Genomic DNA, 23,707 nt, shown 5'->3' on the forward strand with positions numbered 1-23,707 from the left:
GTATAAAAGAAGGGAATTAAACTAAATAATTTATAGGATCCCTTCTTGAAATAATTTTATTCAACATGGATGCAGTTTTAAGTTTTATCCAACTTCCTCTGCAACTCTATTAATACCTTTAGTAGCAGCTTTAATAACTAGTTCTGCCAGTCGCATTTACAACCATCTCTCAAACATCCAAGGTTCCATAAGCTCACTCAGCCATTACTTCAAAATATCAAGTAAAATAAAGCAAATAAGGAACGAAATTTAAGGCTCTTCTTTTATTATTATTTCAGCCAAGGAATGATGCATGCTACAGATTAATCTTTACTTTTCCCCACTTGGTTTGTCAAAGTATGCCACCATCTCAACTCCCAAGGAACATGGCACTTGTTTGTGTCTTCCCCTTTTAACTTATTCCAGATTTTCAAGTGTCTTCTTCAGTAACGATGCTTTCTCCTGCAGCTCTGGTCTGCTGTCTGTCTCCATAGTGGCTAAAGACTCAATCAGGAGCACTCTGCATTCAGATGTCAAACTCTGCCATTGTTTAGATTCTAATGGAAGAAGAAAGAATGGAGGGAAAAAAAAAAAAAAAGAAGCCTTACAGAACAAGAAGAGAAATTAAAACTCTTCCATATACCCTAGTCCCAAAACATAAAGCAATCCCCTGATAACAGATAAGCCTCTAACAACCTCAGGTTTAACAGGTATCTTAAAAACCAATTACTGACAACAGCCTGAAAGCACATCGGGAGTTTCATCCCCTTGCCCCAGTATGGGCAGGACCAGGAGAAATAAACCATCCTGAAGGAAAATGGGAAGTATTAACAATGTAACACATACAGTAGCAAAACAGTCATTTCAACAGTAACAAAAGGCCACTTTATAAAATATGTTCAATAAAAAAATCTTTTAAAAAATTACACAATTGCAAAGTCAACTTAAGTAAACATTTTATTATTCGTCAAGAAAAGTATCTGAGCACTTTATACATATTGAAAAATTTAGAAAATAGTGCATCAAATCTTCAATCTTATTTACAAGGTTCTGTCCTTTTCTAGTGATGTGGCTTCAAGCAAGCAGCTTATTAACCTTTGAGCTTCACTGTTCCCATCAAGAATATATTAGCACACATCTGGCAACTCGAGAATTTGGGATTATAACGAAGTACTCACCTCTTCTTTAACAAAAAAAAAAAAAATACAGGTAATGAAAGGTATAAAGGTCTGCTTTATGGAGCCCTCAGAGAGGTGTTTTAATTACTAAGCAAAGAGAGGAGAAACAACAAATATACAAGGTGGTAGAGACCACTGCTCCATCTTCCCAGTCTTAATTCAGGGGATCAAAACAAACAAAAAAGAGGCTTCCTTTCAAATGAGTAAGTTACATCAATGGGGAAAGTGCCAGCAGTTCTCTTACAGTTGATGTAGCAGACCACCAGAGGAACCTGCTTCTTGATAAGACTTAGAAACGAAAACTCCAAAAAAGTAAAATAATATTACGAAAATTGCTACTATCAAATCTAATGACTCAGGGAAACAACTGTTAAAATGTTTTCCCAGCTCCTCTTCTTCGTATGTCAGCTTGTTTATTTACATGCAAACACCACTATGCCGCAGTCAACACTCCTATAATTAACTAAGATTAAGTCACAACTCACGAGTGAAACAAAAGCTATTACTTTGAGATAACTAAAGCTGAATAATACATTAAAAGTATATAAAGTAAAAGAGTACCAAACTTAAATACTCAGTAAAATGTAATAGTTTCAGCTTTATACATTTTTTTTCTTATATGTGTATTTGGGAGTCCTCAAAAAGTTCACAGAAAATGCATAGTATAAAACAAAACTGGGGCCAGTGCTATGTATGGCATGGCGTGGCGGGAAAAGCCGCCGCCTGCAGCGCAGGCATCCTATATGGGTGCCAGTTCAAGTCCCAGCTGCTATACTTCCAATCCAGCTCTCTGCCATGATCCGGGAAAGCAGTGGAAGAGACCTGGAGGAAGCTCCTGGCTTTAGATCAGCACAGCCCCGGCCGTTGCAGCCATTTGGGGAGTGAACCAGCGGATGGAAGACCTCTCTCTCTACCTCTGCCTCTCACTGTGACTCTGCCTTTCAAATAAATAAATAAATAAATATTTGGAAGGAAAAAAAAAAACTATGTGTGAATTTCAAGTTTTGTACCAATATAAAGTTATCTTTTAATTTCATTATTCACAAATTTTCCAAATTCCTCCCTGATTTATTAACTTGTATTTTAGATTATATGCAATACAGAAAACAAAAATTTCTAAAACATATGTCATAAAGTGGCCTGCATGACTGGCCTTCCAATTACAACTATCAAGAACTCACCTTCAAGTTTTTTAAGCAGTAATTCTATCACAGATAAAGCTTCTGTTCTCACAGATGAGTAGGTCTTATTTTCTAAGAACAAAATCATATAGTTCATATGAATGCCTTAAAAAATAGAACCTCCAAGATTAAATTAGTGTTACTGAAAGAAAGGTGTTCAGAAATTATCACTCCATGAGAAGATAAATCTGTTTTAAGTAGGTTTCCCTTGGCTAATTATCACCAAATACTCAAAATGTGTCATGTCCATATTTCCTATTGTAGGTGTGTGGGGGAGATAGACCTGTCAGCCAAATACACACACACACACCCCCCGATATATACCAATATATGCCACCATGAATGGCAACAAAGGGCCAACTTTAGAGGGAGGAAATCAAAATACACTATCCCAAACAAAGTCATCTCCATCTCACACCTAAAAATGGTCTTTAGGTTTGCATGACTCTCTTCATTTTACCAAAGAGCATTACACAACTCAATATTAAAGCCATTGCAGGGACACCTGGAACCCTGTAACATCAAGTTTGTTAGTTACTGGTTCTTTCTGCATAAAATCAGGCTACTTCCAATAACTGCAGCTGAAACATGCTCCTTTGGAGTCTACTCTGACACAGCAGCTAGTTCACAGAGAAAATTTTTCACCAAAAAATTTAACCCACACCAAGCCCAAGGCAGGGAAGGAAGTGCTAGAGAGAATGATGGTGACCTGTTAAAAAGGACAGCAGAGTCAGCCTAAAGGGGTTCCCACTGGCCAAAGCTAGACAATCTGAATAACAAATTAAGTAACTAATCATAATCCGTTGGGAGATGAGGAGAGTGGAAGGAAGCCATGAATCAATAGCAGTTAACCAGATAAATACAGGGGAGAAAAATATTACCTACAACAGAATGTCAACTACCCAATGATAAATGTAAACAAAGTGCTACAAGTGGAATTATCTTCGTAAAAACTGGTTCAGAAGAGAGCTATCAATGAATGCCAAGTCTAGAGAACCAAGTTTGAAATCGAGACCTATGTGCATTGTCTTCTAAGTGTCTTCTCACAGCCCCTTGCTAGACACAGTTATAAGGAGCAGCAGATTACCTGAATGGCCTTAAAGTGTGTTCCACCATGCTGCTACTTACTATACAAAGAAGACAATCAACAGTCCTTTAACCAGGAAATCAAAATTCAGATCACAATGAACACAGACAGATAATGTGTGCCTTTGGATGTGAGGCCAACAACATGTCCTGTGCAGTTTCCCAACTGGGAATTTATAACCTGCACCTAATCATCAGGAAACAGACAAATACCCAATGAGAAATATTTTGTTTTGTTTTTTCAAGAATAGGGAAAAGGACTTTCGTCTTCAGGTTTATCAATGCCATATAAAAAGGGCTAAAGAAGTGTTACAGATTAAAGGAAACTAAGAAGATATCACAACTAAAATCATTGAATGATCCTGTACTGAATTCCTTAGTAGAGGGGGGAAAACAAAGGACATGGCTGGTAAGTGATACTGTGTCCATGTTACACATCCTAAACCTGGTAACTGTACACTGAAGAATTTAGCACTAGGGGTATCATGTGTTAAGAAACTGGCACAGTTGTAGCCAGGTGGCCGCATGGCCCAGCTACCTGAGCTAGGCTCCACTCCCATCCTAATGGGATTCCTATGCTCCTGCTTCCCTGCCCGCCCTCAGGCAAAGTCTTAAAAGGGCCTGTTCCTGCACACGTGCTCTCTTGGCCCTTCTCTCCTGCTCTCTCTCGGTTCCTCTCTCTAGCCTTCTCCTCTGGGCTCTCGGCTCTTGGCCCTTCTCTCCTGCGCTCTCTTGGCTTCTCTCCTCTCTCTTCTCCCTCCTCTATCTCTCTCTCACAGTCTCCTTCTCTCTTTTTCCTTCGCTGCCCCTTCACTCTGGTCTGTAGGGTGTTCCCCAATAAACCCTTTCCCTTACTCCCGTGTCCAGTGTGCTTTGCGACGGCTAACATTAAGATATAACATCATGTAAGCAACCTATTTTCAACTGATTCAGAAAAAAAAAAGTGTGTACATTTACAGAAGGCCAAGTGATAAAGCAAATGAGACAAAATGTTCACAGCTGATCTGGGTAGAGTATATACTAGTATTATGTCCACTGCTGCAGATGTTCTATAAATCTGAAATTTTATGAAGTGTTTGTCATAAAGTCTTTTCTAAACTGGGTGCTCTCTGCATCCCCATAGAGAAGCCATTCCTGCTGGAACCTGTCCTGACTCCCCTTCCCAAAGATGCCCCTTTTCAGAGTGAAGCAGCCAGATTGATCATCACCCAGTTCCCCCAACAGATGTTAGGGTTTCCATCTTTGGGAGGAGGGAATGTGAGGATTCAGATGGGTTAATAGATAGGGGATCCCAAAGGAATTTGGAGTATACAATATTTGATTCCTTCCCCAAAACTATCTTTAGCAAGAACAAACAGGCCTCTCTTTCAGAATCTCCAAATTTACCATGAGAATCATAAGGGAGCTCTTTCTGAGCTCACAGCTTATTGTGAAAACAAGTTATCTATCCTCCCTTAGCTGGCCAGACAGAATGGAGAATTGTAAATGAGGTCTTTTGATGGTTTTTGTCCCCGCCCAGTAACTGAACACCAATCTGATTGTCAGGTTTTTGTTTTTGTTTTTTTTTTTCCTTCAAAATTGTACTTAAAAAGCTGACTGCAACTAGTCTCTTTGGGTTTTCATCTCTTGGAAGCCCCCCTCTACAGTGCTCTGGCTGGAGGTCCTTGATTCTAATAAATACTTTTAAATCTCAAAAATAAAATAAATAAAAAAACTAGGTGCTCACATTCTATTATAATTCCAGATTATAGTATTTCAATCTTAGGGATACATATAGATTCTATTAAGTAGGAAAGTTCAGTAGTTGTTCCAGAAATTTAGTTTAGGACAAGAGCAGGGGACATTTGAAGCTCACTCCCTTAGCTTTAAAATTAGGACTCTTGGGGCAGGCATTGTCACAGCAGTCAAGACACCACTTGTGGGCCAGTGCCATGGCACAGGTTAATCCTCCACCTGCAGCACTGGCATCCCATATGGGCGCTGGTTCTAGTCCCAGCTGCTCCTCTTCCCATCCAGCTCTCTGCTATGGCCTGGGAAAGCAGAAGATGGCACAAGTCCTTGGGCCACTGCACCCACGTGGAAGACCAGGAAGAAGCTCGTGGATCCTGGCTTCAGATCGGCGCAGTTCTGGCCATTGTGGCCATTTGGGGAGTGAACCAACGGAAGGAAGACCTTTCTCTCTGTCTCTCTCACTGTCTGTAACTCTACCTCTCAAATAAATAAAATCTTAAAAAAAAAAAAAAAAAAAAAGACACCACTTGGGATGCTTGCATGACAAATCAGAGTGTCTAGGTTTGAGTCAGTTTCACTTCCAATTCTAGCTTCCTGCTAATTCATGCCCTGGGAGGCAGCCGGTGAAAGCACCCATGTGGGAGACCTGGACTGGCTTCAAGCCTGGTTCAGCCCTGGCTACTGCAGGCATCTGGGGAGGGAACCAGCATCAGATGATCTCTGCCTGTCTGTCTCTTTCTTTCAAATAAATAAATTTTAATATAATTTAAAAATAAAATTAGGACCTCCTTATCAAGGTCTGTTGAGTACACTCACCTAAAGAATGTGTGATTGATTTACAAGTTTCGAGGAGAATTTCAGCCAAAGCCTCGGGATCTGCATGTTCTTCTTCTAAAAGCATTAACCTACAGAATTCAAAAAGCAAAACACAAACATTAATCACCAAGCATCACCCTAAGACCTTCTGGCACAAATTCTATCAGTATGTATCATTTTATCAAGTCGTTTTAGCTACTAGCTTAAAACCCTACAAGAATTTCATTGACAAGAGGAAGGAGTAAAATTAAAACCGTAACCATGAAGCAAATTACCCCTGAAAAAAGGCATTCATTGACTGCAGGACCCCTAGCTGCACCTTCCATGTGCTGAGTTTTAGCCGTTCACACATCAACTTGCACAGCTCTTGACGGTAGCAACCTGCGGAAAAGAGACAAAGTGGGACAGATCAGGAGGGAGAATGGGAAGGATTAAGAGACACAGCAAATGAAGAATGGACAGACAGAGGGAAAGGAAGCGCACTAGAGGAGGGAGAGGGGAAGGGTGGGAGAGAGAAGAAGGGTGAGTGGGGATTAAGGCAGTATCTTTAATTAAAGCCATGACGTTTCTGGGAAGTTCAGCATGACGGTGTACCCAATTAACAGATAAAATGTCCTTGACCACAAACCCCCACCCAGGTGCCATGTAGCTGTCCATAAATGTTGGCTTTCAAAGCATCCCACCCTGAATGAAACTGAGACAGCACCTCAACCACATTCCCTTGTGCCCAGGAGACAGTGGAAGAAAGCAGTTCTGGAGGCCAGCTCTCTAGATAAGCCCAAGATGCAGCAAACTGCAGGTTTACAAAGGCAATACTCCATTATCACTAATTTGTTAAGCCAACTGCAACTGTTAGTATAATTACACAATTAATATTATGCTAACTGACAGGTCAGGAGTACAAAGCTTGACAAAGGAGTTACTTCTTAAATGCTGTAGAATTTTAGTAGGGCTCAAACAAATGTAAAGATGAGGGAAGCAGTTAAACAAAATTCTGCACTTGGATTGCTTTTCTAAAAGTTTATGATTTCTATTTCAAAAAGCAAAAACAGAAATTGTACGTGATGAGTAAGACACAAATGAGAAGACAATCTGTAACAGTAAATTCTCAAAAGAAAGCCCCTGGCTCTGAATAACTGGCAAAAAGATAGCAATTTCTATGTCATTTATTAAAATAAGCTGCTTTGTAATTATATCATCTTTTTAAATATGATTCCTTACTTTCTCTACCTATCAAGTAGAAGAAAACAGGTCCTAACAGTGTCAAATAACTGGACTTCCACTGCAGTCCATAACATAGTACCAACAAATAAGACCACTTAAAATGTGCATCTGCTGAGAAATCTTTCCTGTGTTTATACAGCAATCATGTTTTAAACATAGCAAGTAATTAAGTTCACAAAGAGTGACAGCTCAAATAAAACCCTAAGTCGGATTTTAGACATAGTTAGTCACAAATAATCAACAGTATTTTTATACTACTTCAAGAACACTGAGAGGTTCAGTGACATGCACTGTGGGACCCAACACAACTTACAAGAGTAAGAGTAGCATCCACCTAAGTGTAAGGCTCCCATCAAACTACAACCTCATCCTCCAACAAGGGCTTAGTGCTATTCATCTAAGCCTCTGGAAATACATGTCCAATAATGGAGACATCAAGGAATCGTGAGTTTCTCAGGGAGACAAATTTCATTTGCTCACCGAAGATCTGGTAGGAAGGCCAACAATTTTGAGATGAAGAGATCCCACCAGTAAGTTCTGTAGATTCCTCAGAACAGATTCAGGGTCATAAGAAGAGTAACAGAACTTTCTTATAAATCTGTATAAAATGTATCATAGTTCTCAGGGGCTGAATTGTGTCCCCTAAAATTCCTGTGTTGAAGTCCTAACCCCTAGGACCTCAGAAGATATGAGAAGATAGGTGTTTACAGGAGTATGTAACTGGTGTCCTTATGAGAGAAGATGACAACGCAGGGGGAAGACACAGGCAGAAGGCCATGAATAAGCCTTAGAGAGAGGCCACAGAAGAAGCCAGCCCTACACACATCTTGATCTCAAATACCTATCTCCAGAACTATGAGAAAACAGTTTCTGCTTAAGCGAGCCTTACAATAGCCCTAGCAAAGTCATACAGTGATTGATGAGATTATTTGCTGACATGGGAGTGCAGTTTATAGTGGATAATTCTCAGTTGATTAACCAAGTTCTACAAGAAACAATAATTATAATTTGTCATACAGAAAATCTTTGCTCTCATTAAGTAACCTCTGGTTATAGCACTTCTTCAATGCAGGCTCTGGGGCTTACGTTGAGTCTCCACGTTTCGGGGCCAGGCTTTGCCCAGACTCTCAAAGGCACCCAGCAAACACTCCAGTTGGAGTTCCCTTTCCCTCTCATTGTCATCTTCATTTTTACTTGTCCGGACCCCAGTGCTTTCCAGTGAGTTCTAGGATTATCAAAGAAATAAAAGAAAAATTTAATTATTTCCTCCTTTAAAGATATATACTATACTATAAAAGCAATTCTTCTCTTCCTTGCCCTGGCCTCTAGCCAGGAGGGCTAGATGCTCTTCCACATGGCTGGTCCCTGGTGCTCGATATGAACCCAGATTTACCTCTCTCTATTAGATAAAGCCCTCATTCTCCTGTGCATCTTTCTCACTAAATAAAAGCTTAAAATGTAAAAAAAAAAAAAAAGAGAGAGAGAGAGAGAGAGAGAAGAAGAAGGAAAAGAAAAAGATAAGAAAAGAAAAGAAAGCAATCAGGGTACCAGTGTGGGAGAGTTCATTCACTGCTAGGGGCAGGCATTGGGTGTAGTGGTTAAGTCACTGCCTGGGACTCCCACATCCCAGGTCAGAATGCCTGGGTTTTTTGAGTCCCAGCCCTGCTTCCAATTCTAGCTTCCTGATAATACACTCCCAAACACCCACATCCCTATCACACATGAGAGGTCCAGTCTCAGTTCAGGGCTCCTGGCTTTGGTTTGGTCCAGCTTAGTGTAGGCATTAAGGGAGTGAACCAGCACATGGACAATCTCTGTTTCCCTCTCTTTCAAATAAATATAAAGAATTTTTTAAAAATTCAAGAATTAAATGTTAAGTTCTCTAGCACAATTTACCTATTTATAACAAGAATTTGTAACAGGATACTGTATCTCTAGTTAATTTAGGAAAAATATCTTAAAGAAATCTGTAAACAAAAGTGAAAAATGGGGCCAGTATTGTGGCATAGTGGGTTAAGCTACCACCATCCCATATGGGCCCCATTCAAGACCCAGCTGCTCCATTTCCAATCCAGCTCACTGCTAATGCATCTGGGAAAGCAGCTGAAAATGGCCCAAGTGTTTGGGCCCCGCCCCCATGTGGGAGACCTAGAAGTTCTGGGCTCCTGGCTTCAGCCTGGCCCAGCCCTTGCTGTTGTGGCCAAATGCGAAGTTAATCAGCAAATGGAAGATGCCTCTGCCCCTCTGCCTCTGCCTTTCAAATAAGTAAATCTTAAAAAAAAAAAAAAAGAAAAGTAAAAAATACTGTGCATGTATTTTGAGCCCAAGACTTGCTTTAGAATCAGAGAATTAAAGATGGAAGGAACTTGGTAATGACCTAAATCCAAACTCTTTCTTAAGGTAAAGGGAAACAGAGGCCAGAAGCAACTCATCCAGACAACTGGTGACAGAACCTACTAAGACACCAGTCTCCCAAATCCATCCACTGTCATTATGCATGTAACAAATTATCTAAGCAGCCTAATTACTGAAAGGAAACAACTGCAAATTTGCAACAAAAATGTTACAAATGCAATTTCAAATAGTTAATGCTTCACAAATAGGTAAACTACATTCTTCTTCCTCTCAATGTCCAACCTTTAAACATGAGTATTCATTTTCCAAATGACACCAGTTTTGTTTTGTTTTAACCAAAATCCCTCAGTGCACAGCAGAGGCAATCGCCATGACACACTGGCTTCCTGTCTTCACTCTCTAAGGTAACTGGGGTGGATTCTGCAGACACACCAAGGCAAAGGTCATTACGATACTACAAATCCACTTGCCCCTTTCCCTAGCTTCAATTGCCACCAAGGGTGGCCACATGGCCAAGCACTGGCCAATGTGATATGACCAAGTACCAGAAGGCAGCTTCCAGAACTCTCCTTAAGAAAGAACTGACACATCCACTGTGACTGCTTTGTCTCCTCTGCCAGCACCTGCTGAGAACAAAGACAGGACAATGCCATTCCCCAGGGATGGCGGAGTTGGGAGCTGCAAGGAGCCAGAATCCCAGAAGACTTTGTGAGGCCCCCAACTACTAGTAAGAGACAAACTGCCCATGATATTTTGAGATTTTTCTGCTATTTGCAGCTAAACTAATACTAATAAAACAAGCACTCACGACACAGGAAAATTTTTTTTAAGTATAAACCAGACGAGAGAGAATATAAGTGATTATTACCTTCTTTATGAGAGGTATGACAATGTCAGAAAACTCCTGGAATCTGTCTTCTTTGGTGGCCTTCAAGACATCAGCTGCACAGCTGATTGCTACAATCTTGTACTTGAGATTCTCTTTGCAACACTCCTTCAGAACAGCCTGAAGAATTTCATTCGTGCTGGGTTGATTGGGCACGGACTTCTCTAGCTCTGCACTGTACGATCCACAAAAAATAAGAAAACCATTAATAAAGGCTGAAGCGTTCAGGCTCCGTTTAAGCAATGCTATCTTGAGGGATAGAACAGTTACCTGCAAGCTGTCACCACACAGGCAATGGCTTTCAGTAGCTCTTCCTAAGGAGTTGGTAGAAGACAAAATAGCATTAACTCAAACATGTCATTTACACTTTCTCCATGTTCACTCAACTTGGAATAGTTAGTAACTGTGATAACAGAAATTCACAAGAGTCATCTTATCCTTAACGCACTTCACTGTCACAGGCACACCCACTGACTCTGACTCCCAACCACGGATGCTCTCCATTTCCTAGGAAGGGTCTTCAGAAAGTTCTTGGAAATGCACATTATCTTTTGATTCCACTTCCCCATGAGTTGCTGACATCCCCCTCAAGGCCAAGTGAACAGATGTGACCCAGGTCACACGGGCACAAGTACCACAGAGTAAGACACATGTGAAGAAGATACTGGATAAAGGAATCAGACAACTCCGCATCATTGGCCACCACTGACTTCTACATGCGATTCTTCATTATATTCAGATGCTACCACAAGCTCATGTGCCCTGCAGACTGTCCACTGCATGTATCTTACTACAGCCCTTGTGGAAGAATGACTGCTACTAACTTACAGGCCCTACGTGTGAAACAAGCTTGTCTTGCTAATCATTTATGCCCAGCCTGGACCTGATCATAATGCCAACAAACACAAAATAATGACAACCTGGTTTAAACAACTTGGAGGCTGAATATGTGAAATAAATCAATCTCCATCATTACTCTGTATTAGTCAGACACACGGGTTACACTTTCAGATGAACTATCACAGTTAATTAGATGAAGTGCACCCGTTTATAGAAAACAAAACGGAGTCATAAGCGTTTCAGGAACCCTGTGATGTAACAGGGCACGAATGGTTCTTTACCTTCCCGGCCCACGTTCTCCCAGCCAGGCCTTGCAGCAGTGCACTCAGGACCATTCCTAGGTAGGGAGGCACTAGGGAGCTGGTTTGTTTTGCAATTGATGCCATGGCAATTGCACCCTGGGCTTTCATTTTCCAGGACTGAGACTGTAAAGCCTTCTGGGTAATGGTAATCAACTCCTGCAGGTATAATCGGATGCCACCAAAGGAACCTAGGTTTTAAAAAGTAAAGTTAAAATAACTTGTAAGTGACAAGAAAAATTAACTGAATTTTCTAAGCCTGAATAAAAGTCAGTGACCATCAGTCGAAAGCAGTAATTCTCCACAGTTAAAATACATGCCACCCTCTCAAAGGGAAAGACAGTGAGTGGTGCTGTAACTTCTTTTTACAACAGAACAACTTTAAGAACTTGCATACATTTGCAGGAGGGTGTTATGTAAATGGTCATCATCTATTAATATATGTCAAGGGGAAAAACACATCTGAGAAACTTTACCCTGAGGCAGGCATTTGGCCCACCACTTAAGATGCTCACATCCAATACTGGAGTGCATGGGTTCAAGTCTTGCCTCTACTTCCAAACCAGCTTCCTGCCAGGGCACACCTTAGAAGACAGTGGGTGATGGCTCAAGTACTTGGGTCCCAGCCACCCACATGGGAGACTGAATTCTAGGCTGCTAGTTTTGGTCTGGCCCAACCCCAGATGTTCCAGGCATTTTGGGAGTAGATGAGAAGATGGAATACACTTCTTTTTTTCAAATTTATAAAAAATAAGGAGGTAGGGCTGGCGCTGAGGCATAGGTTAAGCCTCTACCTGCAGTGCTGGCATCCCATATGGGCACCTGTTCAAGTCCCAGCTGCTCCACTTCCTATCCAGCTCCCTGATGATGTGCCTGGGAAAGCAACAGAGGATGGTCCAAGTCCTCAGGCCCCAGCACCCACATGGGAGACCTAGATGAAGCTTCTGGCTCCTGGCTTCTACCTGGTTCAGCCCTGATCACTGTGGCCATTTGGGGAGCAAACCAGTGGATAGACGACCTCTTTCTATTCTATATTTCTTTTTTTTTTAAAGATTTTTATTTATTTATTTGAGAGGTAGAGTTACAGACAATGAGAGGGAAAGACAAAAAGAAAGGTCTTCCTTCCGTTGGTTCACTCCCCAAATGGCCGCAACAGCCAGAGCTGCGCCGATCCAAAGCCAGGAGCCAGGAGCTTCTTCCAGGTCTCCCACTTGGGTGCAGTGGCCCAAGGACTTGTGCCATCTTCTACTGTTTTCCCAGGCCATAGCAGAGAGCTGGATGGGAAAAGGAGCAGCCGGGACTAGAACCAGCACCCATATGGGATGCCGGATCCACAGGCAGAGGATTAACCTACTGTGCCACAGTACTGGCCCCTCTCCTCTATATTTCTATCTTTTGAATAACTAAGTAAATCCTTTTTTAAAAAGAAATAGGAAGCAAGGAGTCAATGCTGTGGCGTAGCAGGTAAAGCCACCACCTGGCAGTGTCAGCATCTCATTTGGGCACCGGTTTGAGTCCCGGTTGCTCCTCTTCCGATCCAGCTCTCTGCTAGGGACTGGGAAAGCAGTAGAAGATGGCCCAAGTGCTTGAGCCCTTGCACCCACGTGGGAGTCCCGGAAGAAGTTCCTGGCTTCTGGCTTCAGATTAGCACAGCTCCAGCTATTGCGGCCAACTGGGGAGTAAACCAGAAGATGGAACACCTCTCTCTCTCTCTCTTTGCCTCTCCTTCTCTCTCTGTGTAACTCTGACTTTCAAATAAATAAATAAATAAATCTTAAACAAAAAAATAGGAAGCAAAAATTTAAAAACTAAAATATACGCTAAGGCAATAAAAAATCACTATTATATTCCCAACTACAAGTAAAGCTCTACTTAATTTGAGTTTTTATTCCCCCTGTAGACTGAGATGAGCAAGCACAGAGAAAAGTTTCAGGGGTCAACCTTGAGAACTTAATTATTCCAATGGGCTTAAAATTAAATATGATGAATGTTGTTAAGGTCCTGAGGAAGTAGCAATAGAGGAGCTTATGAATAAAAAATTCCAGCAGTGGCTCCCAAGAAGCAGTTATAAATCATAAGCAGTGCTTACTAACCAGGTACATTTTCCTGCCACACTTCAGTCCATAAGTTACATTCTTCTTTTTCGGATTTCTCCTCATCAGCGATTTCATGCATGCCCAGAAATGCCAAAGGCAGAACTTCTTTGGCATGGTTCTTCAGTACATCAGGGCTGTATCGTCCAATTGCATGAATAGTCAAAGCACAAGAAGTTTTATAGATGGGTTCTGGGAAGAAGCAGAAGAATGCAAAATTTTTATGGTACTATTGCGCAGTGTGTACCACAGCAAAGCTAGTAAACAGATAAAATCGATTAGAAATCTTTCTAGTTAAGTAAACAAAATCAGAGCATAAGACCTAATTTGTATGGTATTATTAGGTTAACATCTAAACTTAAAGACATAAAGGAGAAAAGGAGGATACCTTCTTTCTCCATATACCATGCATTGAGCTTCTGCAGAAGTTTTTCAGTGCTGCTATCCCGTGAAGTCTAAAAAATAAAAACAAAATAAATCCTAGTCATTTCTTTCTAATTATCAAAGTGTTTGGAGGCAAATGTTTGGTACAGGATTTAAGACACTGCTTGGAACATCTCCACATTCCATGTTGAAGTGCCTTGGTTACAGTCCCAATTCCACTTCCAATTCCAGCTTCCCACTGATGTGCACCATGAAGGGAAGCAGGAAATGGTTTAAAGTAATTGGGTGTCTGCCACCCACATGGGGGATCTGGACTGGGTTCTCAGCTCCTGGCTTCAGCCTGGACCAACCCTGCTGTTGCAGGCATCTGAGGAGTAAACCAGTGAACTGAAAATCTCTCTCCTCCTGTGTCTGTCTTTCAAATAAATAAAGAGAAAAAGCTTTTAAAAAGCTGCCATCAGCAAGAAACCTCCACCTGGAAAATACTCGTTCATGCAGCATTTCCCTTTAAAGAAGAAAAAAAAAAAAGGTTTATTTAACTAAATAACAAATTCTACTCACCCGAACCAAATGGCCCATGGCAAACGCACAGGATTTCTGAATCACACTGTTCCGATCTGTCAGGCTACTAAGCAAAGCACTCATAAGTTTACCTATCAGAAATAAAGCAAAATATCTGACACTTGGTTGACCAAATGTTCTACTTTGTTTCCAAGACCAAAACAAATGTAATCTTTTAACTCATATCTGATTTAACCCTAGTAGTTCTTCAACTTTATGTTGCTACTATCTTTTGTTTTCTCTTACTTGATATAAAATTAAAAATTAACCTACATCTAAAATATTGTAGAAAAAGTTGCAAGAATGAGAGCTAGATGAATAAAGTTCATTAGCCTTATATAAGAGTCAGTCTAGGTTGGAAAAAATGTTCACATAAAATCACTTACAGGAAGCAGGCATTTAGCCTAGCAGTTACAACACCTACATCCCTCATCTGAGTGCCTGAGTTCCATTCCCAACACCAGCTCCCGCTCCAGACTCCAGCTTCCTGCTAATGCAGACTGGGAGACAGCATGATGAATCAAGTAACTGGGCTCCTGCCTCCCACTTAGAAGACCTGGATTGAGTTCCTGGCTCCAGGATCAGGCCCAGCCCAGTCCTAACCATGGCAGGGATTTGCAGAATGAACCAGCAGATGGGAGCCCTGTCTCTTTCTCCAAATAACTGTTTCAATTTTATTAGCTATATGGTGAGCAAATCCTACAGAATGGGAGACAGTGTACCTCCTTACACCACCGAGAAATAACCACATTTATTTGTAAGGCAGTGAAAACTTGCTAAACTCTGCATGTCCTGTATACAAAGAAATGGGGGGCAGACAGTTTCACAGGCATTTCTCAGTGGTTATTATTTTCCCTTTTAAAACTGTGTCACCTAAGACATGACTTTAATCAATATCACTATACTTCACTTGACAAACTCACCTGAGTAAGGTGTTAGGTCCTGGGGACACTGAGTAGTTAATGACACAATGACACTGGCACAGCCTCCCTGCAGGGTGACAAAAGCAAATATTTAAATGTGACAGTCACAATGTCCTACCAAATAATTTGGTTTAGGCACCAAAGACTTAAAAATATGAAATACATAAAGTTAAACATCTCTCCAGGATCAATGCAGAAAATGGACAACTCTTATTTTCAGTTAGTAGTGCAGGGGTGGACATTGTGCAATGGCACGTTAAGCCACTGCCTGCAATGTTGGCATCCCATATGGGTGCCCATTCAAGTCCTGGCTGCTCTGTTTCTGATCCAGCTCCTTACTAATGCACCTGGGAAAAGCAGCAGAGACGGCTCAAGTACTTGGGCTCCTGCACCCACGTGGGAGACCTGGGAGAAACTCCAGGCTCCTGGCTTTAGCCTGACCCACCGCCAACAGTTTCAGCCACTTGGGCAGAGGACCAGTAGGTGGAAGATCTCTCTCTCTCTCCCACCCCCTGTCTCCTTCCCTCTCGGTATCTCTTTCTCTGTCTCTCTCTCCACCTCCACCTTCACCTCCTCCTCCTCTCTGTAACTCTGCCTTACAAATAAATAAAATATAAATCTTAAAAAAAAAATTGGTATAATATTCTGGGAAGGCAACTATACAATAGGTCATTTTGTCTATCCCTATGCTAATATCTCTATTTCTAGATATTTAACAAAAGAAAATAGCTTCCAGTGTGTTCAGATATTCACCCCATGCTTTGTTTTATCATAAACACAATTTGAAAAAGAATCATGTGTTGCTTGAAGGATTAAATACATGCTGTTGGCCGGCACCGCAGCTCACTAGGCTAATCCTCTGCCTTGCGGTGCCAGCACACCGGGTTCTAGTCCTGGTCGGGGCTCCGGCTTCTTTCCCGGTTGCCCCTCTTCCAGGCCAGCTCTCTGCTGTGGCCAGGGAGTGCAGTGGAGGATGGCCCAGGTGCTTGGGCCCTGCACCCCATGGGAGACCAGGATAAGCACCTGGCTCCTGCCATCAGATCAGCGCGGTGCACTGGCCGCAGCACGCCGGCCGCGGCAGCCATTGGAGGGTGAACCAATGGAAAAGGAAGACCTTTCTCTTTGTCTCTCTCTCACTGTCCACTCTGCCTGTCAAAGAAAAAAAAATACATGCTGTTACAGCCAACCAATGGTCTCATATAGCCTTCAGAGATAATACTGCAGAGACATATGCACAGAAAGACACAGGAAGCAAGGTCTCCAGAATTAAGCAGTTAACTTTGCATAGTAAAATTATGGTTAATTTTTATTTTTTAATTTTCTCCTGGTTGATAAATGCTGAAATCTTGAAACACAAGTGTTTCCCATGCTGTGAACTGTGCTAACCATTCCCTGAGAGCCCAATGATTATTGCCGTCAACTGATGATAAAGGAGAACCCCAGGGCATGCATCTGGCAACCAGGAAACAAACAAAGACTCCATCGAAAAAATAAAATGGTATTTCCTGAATCAGCTACACATTTTATTGTGCAACCACAGAAACAAAATAGTTAATACACTACAACATAAGGTTTTATTTTAAAAATATTATGACTTTCAAACTTATGCACTGTTATACTTTGGTAGCCAAAACTAATTACGATGCACACTTCTTCCTGTGAAAAATACACTTACTTACCTTAGTTCCAAGACCTACACCACTTCTGATCAGTTCACACAATCTAGGAACTAGCTCACCCAGCACCGACACATCTAGATATTGCAGGCACTTTTAGGAAAAAATAAAGATAAAGGTAGACCTTAGCAAATTATTAAGTCATGTTCACTTCTTCAATCAAAAACTGCCTATGTCAAATATGTACCCACTTGATTGGAGATGAAGTTGAAAAAAAAAAATCACAGGTTTCATTCTGTTCTGATTTCAATATTAAAATTATCATTCTACAAACAAATCATTCACCATGGCTCAATACTTAAAGGGGGGGGGGGGGCGCACAAGTGCTATAGCATAGTGAGTTGGGCCACTGCCTGTGGGCACCAGCCAGTTCGTGTCCTAGATGCTCCATTTCCAATCCAGCTCTCTGCTATGGTCTGGGAAAGCACTGAAAGATAGCCCAAGTGCTTTGGCTCTCACCCACATGGGAGACCCGGAAGAATCTCCTGGCTCCTGGCTTCAGATCAACCCAGCTCCAGCCATTATGGTCATCTGGGAAGTGAGCCAGCAAATGGAAGACCTTTCTTTCCCACTGTCTGTAACTCCACCTCTCAAATAAAATCTTAAAAAAAAAAAAAAAAAAAAAACACAGAGGGGCCAGGATTGTGGCTCAGTGGATTAAGCTGATGCTTAGCAATGCCAGCATCCCATTCAGAGCTCTGGTTGGAGTCCTGGCTGCTTCACTTCTGATCCAGCACCTTGTTAATACACCTAGGAAAGCAGAGGAAGATGGCCCAATTGCTTGGGTCCCTGTCTCTCTATGGGAGACCTGGATGGACTTCTGGGCTCCTAGCTTCAGCAACTGCAGCTATTTGGGGAGTGAACCAACAGATCAAAGATCTCTGTCTCCCTCCCTATCACTCTTTCAAATAAAATTAAAAAAAAAAAAAAATCAACAACAACACCTTGCCTGCAGCACCATATGGGTGCCAGTTCAAGTCCCAGCTGCTCCACTTCTGATCCAGCTCCCTGCTAATGCATCCAGGAAAGAACATCAGATGGTCCAGGTCCTTGGGTCCCTGTACCCATGTGGAGACCTGGAAGAAGCTCCAGGCTACTGGCTTCAGCCATTGCAGCCATTTGGGGAGTGAACCAGCAGATGGAAAATGTCTCTAACTCTTTCAAATAAATAAAATAAATGTTAAAAAAAACACAGGTGGGGTGCTTAAGATGTCACTTGAGATGCTCACACCCTGCATTCACAGTGCCAAGGTTGAAGTCTGGGCTCTGTTTCTGTTTCTAATTCTCTCCCCTAACCCTGCCTTTCAAATAAATAACATGAAAAAATTTTAAACATAAAATTAAAAAAAAAATCTTTGCTAAAGGAGAAAAAGACTACCCAAGAATGAAAGATCTCTCTGAATCTACTTTCTCTTTATTAATCCATGTTTAGTGTCAAAGTACTAGCCTAATACTGATCTTTCCAGGAGGCCTATCCCACCAAACCACTCCCAGTAAGTCAGTCTCTTTAGGTGAATTCCCTATAATTTGTTATCTATAAGTTTGAAAATGCACATACCTCTAAGTGCTTACTCTATGGTGTTCACTAACTGCTCCTTATTTCTTTAAGCTTTATTTTCTAGTAATCCAATAAAAATATATTATCCTTAGACTAAATTCTGGTAATGGTCTCCCAGGAGACACTAAAAAATATTTCTCTTGTCCAACTTTGTGATCCTGGTTAACTATCAGAGGACAGTTATAGATCTACAGAGGTTTCTTTTAATATGTTGTAGTATGTTGTTCTACCTTGCAACACAAATTTGAACTCATCAATTCTAGTATTTGGAAAATTATTTAATTCACTTAGAAGCATAGAAAAAAAAAGGCTTAACCCTGAGCTAGAACTCTACTCACAACAGCTGCATGATGCACCTTTAAATCTTACTTCATTCAACATAATGCAAAGATTCTCAAGAATTACACTCTAAAGTAAGCAAACCAACAGGCTTTCTCCTTACATTTAGACACTCACCATGTTGATTGTTTCCATCATGGGAGAGGATTTGGCAGCACTGAGTCGGGCACTATCCATTGCAGCCTGAAACATACCAATTCAAATCATTCAGGTCATTCAGTTACTTAGGAATAAGTCAAAGGACTTTACTCCCATCATAAAGAACTTTTAATAAATAACCCATTGGTATAACAAAGTCAAACCTAAATCTAACTCTGATTTCCTGTGAGCCACACTCTACAATTTACTTGTAGAGGCAGCATCTCACCAGGGTGAGATATTCAGAAACAGTTAGAAATGAACATGGTCTGACTGGGCAAGTCATCCAGTCAACCTGAGTCTCAGCTTTTCTATCCACTAAAAACAGAAGCAGATTACAGCTCTAACTACAATCTTGAAAAATTGTATCCTCCAAACAATAAAAATTTCATACATTTAGTGCTTTGACTTTGTAACAAGGCTTTGTAATTTGTATTTTAGTCTAATAACCATGCTAGAGGATTTACACCATCAGCACAAAATAAATGAAGAAAGTACGGCACAAAAAGTGATTTGCCTAGGGCTGCAACATTTGGGCCAGAAGTATGTTTCCTAATGCTCAATACTTAGTAAACATCCTAGGAGACCTAAGAATGAGTGAGTTTACTGCCGAAAAAGGAAAGAATAATGAATGAAGAACAGACTGTAATACTACAGGCCAAGGGAAAAGAATAAATTGTCAGAGCAGACGAACTGAGAGAAAACACACTGTACATAACAAGGATATAATAGTCTTTATAAACAAAGGCAAATGTAAAAAAAACAAAGCAGTCAAGTAGAAAAACAGGCATGGACTAGAAACAATTCACAAAAGAAATGTAAGTGGCTAATAAAATTTGAAGAGACAAAGGACAATGCTAATAAAAGAAAACTACAAAATAGAATGACAAGATTCTTCCCTGTCAGATTGACGTTATTCAATGTTGGAAAAAGTAGAGAGAAGAAAGAACATTGTAACTTCTGATGTTGTAAAACCTCTCCCACAAAAATCCAAAAGCACTTCCCTAGATATGCATGCATTCAAGAGTGAAATAAAGCTATAAGAAAACAGAACATAGACAAGTTGCATACCAACTTCCACAGTCTGATTCTACTTTAAATGTTTCAAATGTTTGTTTGGATTTGTTGCCTATGACTACAAAAGAAATTGAAACAACACAAGGTTGAACCTGCTCATGATGGGCACTCCTCACAGAACAGTAGTGGGTGACAGGAGAGGAGGGCCCGAGGGAATTGTCATTTCATTCAGAAAGTATGTTTCATTTATAATTTTAAAAATTTTGGCTAAGCAACTATAGTGTATCTGAAAAGCAGAACAACTCTAGGTTATGCCAAACCTTCTACTTATAGGGCAGGGGGCAACCCACAGAAGGACTCTGAAGGTGTATATTCAACCTTTAAAAAAATGTTACCAAAAATGTGCTGAATATTGACAGTTTTTAGATGGAGATACCAGTTTTCATCTGATACATAAAACAGTCTATGCACAAGGCTCCCCCTCACCAATACTAAAATATGACGTGGTCACAGGAGAGGAGCTGTGTGAGGAGTCAAGGGCGGGTGGAGTCATAGAGTCCCAGAACCCTAGAGGGATCACACAGATGAATGTGGTGCATTACTAGGGTGTTTCTTTCATGACACTTACCAATAATCTTGGGTCATCAACTCACCTTTTCTTGGTCTGTAGCCCGAAGACTCAAATAATTGAGAACTTGGGGCTCCAACACACTTAAGGACTCCAACAGAGCTGGGATGAGTTTTGGTGCATGGGGTTTTAACATGGCTCCTGCACTTTTGCTGATCTTCACAAGGGTGTTAATGCTACAGACAAAAACACAATCCCTGAGGCCTTTTACCAAAGCTAAGGAGCCCTGCAAGTCTACTCCTGAACCTATTCTCTACATACAGGCACAGAGTTACAGAGCCCAGTCTTTCTACTCTTCTTTTTTGAATCCATTATAGAAATTCACACAAAAATATCAAAGTAGAAAGAAACATAAATGAAAGGCTATGTATTCTCCACCCAGTTCAACAATTATAAATAATTAGCCAATTTTGTTTCATTTATACCTCCTCCACTCATCCAGGCACATATACCCCTTACAACTGTATTATTTGGATGCATCCCATATATCTCCAAGAGACAAAGATTCTGTCATAATCATAACACCAGCTTCACACTTCAAAAATATTAATTTTTAAATCATTCAATATCCTCATTTCTCTAATTGTTTCACTTCTTCTTCAGAACTGTTTTAACGCAGGAGGCAGCAATTTACTGCATTCCTGGAATCTCCATCCCTCCCCTTTTCTTATTTGTCATAGACTGTATTCTAGTTGTATACGATAACATGTTCCTCTCTCCTCTGTGCATTTCTATAGACTAAATCAAGTTCAGGTTCAATTTCTTTTTTTTCCCCATAGGTGATGCAATATGTGTCCTATTCCATCATATCAGAATGTATATCATCTTTTTTTAAATTTTCATTTTCATTTTATTTGGAAGATAGAGACAGAGATTGTTCTTTATCTACTGATTCACTCTCCAAATGCCAGTAACAGAAAGGCCCGGGCCAGGCTCAAGCCAAGAGCTGGGAACTGAACCCAGGCCTCCCACATGGTTGGCAGGAACCCAAGCAATTGAGCCATCACCTGCTGCCTACAGGGTGCACATTAGCAGAAAGCTAGATTGGAAGTGGAGCCAAGACTCAACCCTGGACACTCTGTGGAATACAAGCACCCATGTGGCATCTTACGGCTATACCACTCACTCACCCCTATTTATCATACTTTTTTAAAAACACTTAAAATTTTTTTGATTGGCAATACTTGTATATATTTGTGGGGCACACTGTGACTATATATATGTACACATACACTATATGTGTACACACACATATACACATTCAGTATATGTATCCAATGTGTCCTAATCAAATCAGGGTTAATTAGCATGCTACCTTCTTTCCCCATTAAGAGTGATTAGAGGGTTCAGATCTGGTTGGCCTAAAGCACCATGAAGCTCCATCGGCCTTTCACCATGGATTTAGGAGCCTCTCAGAATCACTACTTAAATTACTGAGACAGCAAAACAGCAATACTAGTTAAGTGTTGTACACAACAAACAAGCCCCTGAGGATTTCTGACATAAAAGGAATCAGTGCTTCCTGGGACAGGAACAGATGATAATAGAGTTGAACACAACTCAAAATACAAGTGGGAAACAAGGTTCTCATGAAAATATTACTGCAAAAAAAATTTTTTTAAGCTTTATTAATTTACTTGAGAGGTAGAGTTACAGAGAGAAGGAGAGACAGAGACAATGATCTTCCATCCGCTGGTTCACTCCCCAAATGACTACAACAGCCAGAGCAGGGCCAACCTGAAGCAGGAGCCAGGAGCTTCCTCCAGGTCTCCCATGCAGGTGCAGGGGCCCAAGCTCTTGGGCCATCTTCCATAAGCAGAGAACTGGGTCAGAAGAGGAACAGCTTGGACACGAACTAGAGCCCATATGGGATGCCGGCACCGCAGGCAGAGGCTTAGCCCATTATGCCACAGCACCGGCCCCCTCTGCAAAAAAATTCTGACTCACAAATTTTCATTAAGGCTTGGGTCACCTCAGTGTATTCTCTTCAACCCATTTCTTTATATTTTCAAGAATCTAACATTTAATGAAAAGAATTCTACTATAGGCAAGGAACTAAGCAAATCCAATACATTCATTTCATTAACTGATCCACACACCTGAGGGCTCGAACTTCCGTCACAGGACTCATCATTCCTTTGTCCAGAAGGCAAGGCAGAAGGACAGCAATGGTTCTCTGGCCAGCTGCTCCCTTGGCAGGGTCACACATTTTCACACAAACCTCACATACAAAGGACATGGACATTAGCGGAGCTAATAAAGCATAATCTGACCAATAAAGCAATTACTTGACAAAAAGCTTTTTTCTTTACATCTCAATAGGAAAGATTAAGTGAGTCTATTTCCATGACTCCATAGGGAGAAACAGAGGAATGAGATCTGATACTGAGACTTTGATCTGCCAGAGAATGTGGTAATGTATTTTACTCTTTAAGCTCTGGTCTTCTAATGTGTAAGTGAAACAAAACAGTTGAAGGTAAAATGAGAAAGTACACAAAAAAGTACTTTAAAATTGGCTTAGGCTATTAATATCAACATCCTCATCAATAATTTGGCGTGGCAGCACCATATAGTGGTCAAGAACATCAGTCTGGGGTGAAAAACACCTAGATTTAAAACGTGGTTTTACTACTAAGAATGTAACGTATGGCAAGGGTTATGCAATATAGAAGTGTCAAAGCCTTTGATAGACAAGTATCACAAAATCAAGTTCAAGTGGCAGCCTAGTTTCAAAAAGCTTGTTAGCCTCTGGAATGCAAAAAGTAGATCTACACATAAACACAGCCATGATAACAGAAAAGGCAGCTGATGCTTG

The 23,707-nt window shown here is 40.9% G+C and overlaps 1 protein-coding gene across 4 annotated transcripts in view; it reads right to left on the reverse strand.

The window, feature by feature from the left end:
- Window positions 1–248: 248 nt before the first annotated feature.
- ECPAS (Ecm29 proteasome adaptor and scaffold) overlaps window positions 249–23,707 on the reverse strand; it is a 114,418-nt gene continuing 90,959 nt past the window's right edge. For all 4 annotated transcript variants that reach the window (XM_070055536.1, XM_070055535.1, XM_070055538.1 and 1 more), the window contains 16 exons: window positions 22,992–23,113; window positions 20,918–21,068; window positions 19,227–19,292; window positions 17,216–17,305; window positions 15,537–15,603; window positions 14,614–14,705; window positions 14,057–14,123; window positions 13,669–13,860; window positions 11,558–11,766; window positions 10,707–10,750; window positions 10,419–10,611; window positions 8,282–8,420; window positions 6,247–6,352; window positions 5,972–6,060; window positions 2,339–2,410; window positions 249–536 (listed from right to left, as the gene is read on the reverse strand). In XM_070055536.1, the coding sequence (XP_069911637.1) occupies window positions 397–536; window positions 2,339–2,410; window positions 5,972–6,060; window positions 6,247–6,352; window positions 8,282–8,420; window positions 10,419–10,611; window positions 10,707–10,750; window positions 11,558–11,766; window positions 13,669–13,860; window positions 14,057–14,123; window positions 14,614–14,705; window positions 15,537–15,603; window positions 17,216–17,305; window positions 19,227–19,292; window positions 20,918–21,068; window positions 22,992–23,113 (1,839 nt within the window). In that variant the 3' untranslated portion in view covers window positions 249–396. The remainder of the gene's footprint in view (window positions 537–2,338; window positions 2,411–5,971; window positions 6,061–6,246; window positions 6,353–8,281; window positions 8,421–10,418; window positions 10,612–10,706; window positions 10,751–11,557; window positions 11,767–13,668; window positions 13,861–14,056; window positions 14,124–14,613; window positions 14,706–15,536; window positions 15,604–17,215; window positions 17,306–19,226; window positions 19,293–20,917; window positions 21,069–22,991; window positions 23,114–23,707) is intronic.

Source organism: Oryctolagus cuniculus, chromosome 1 (assembly GCF_964237555.1).
Source record: "Oryctolagus cuniculus chromosome 1, mOryCun1.1, whole genome shotgun sequence".
Taxonomy (NCBI): domain Eukaryota; kingdom Metazoa; phylum Chordata; class Mammalia; order Lagomorpha; family Leporidae; genus Oryctolagus; species Oryctolagus cuniculus.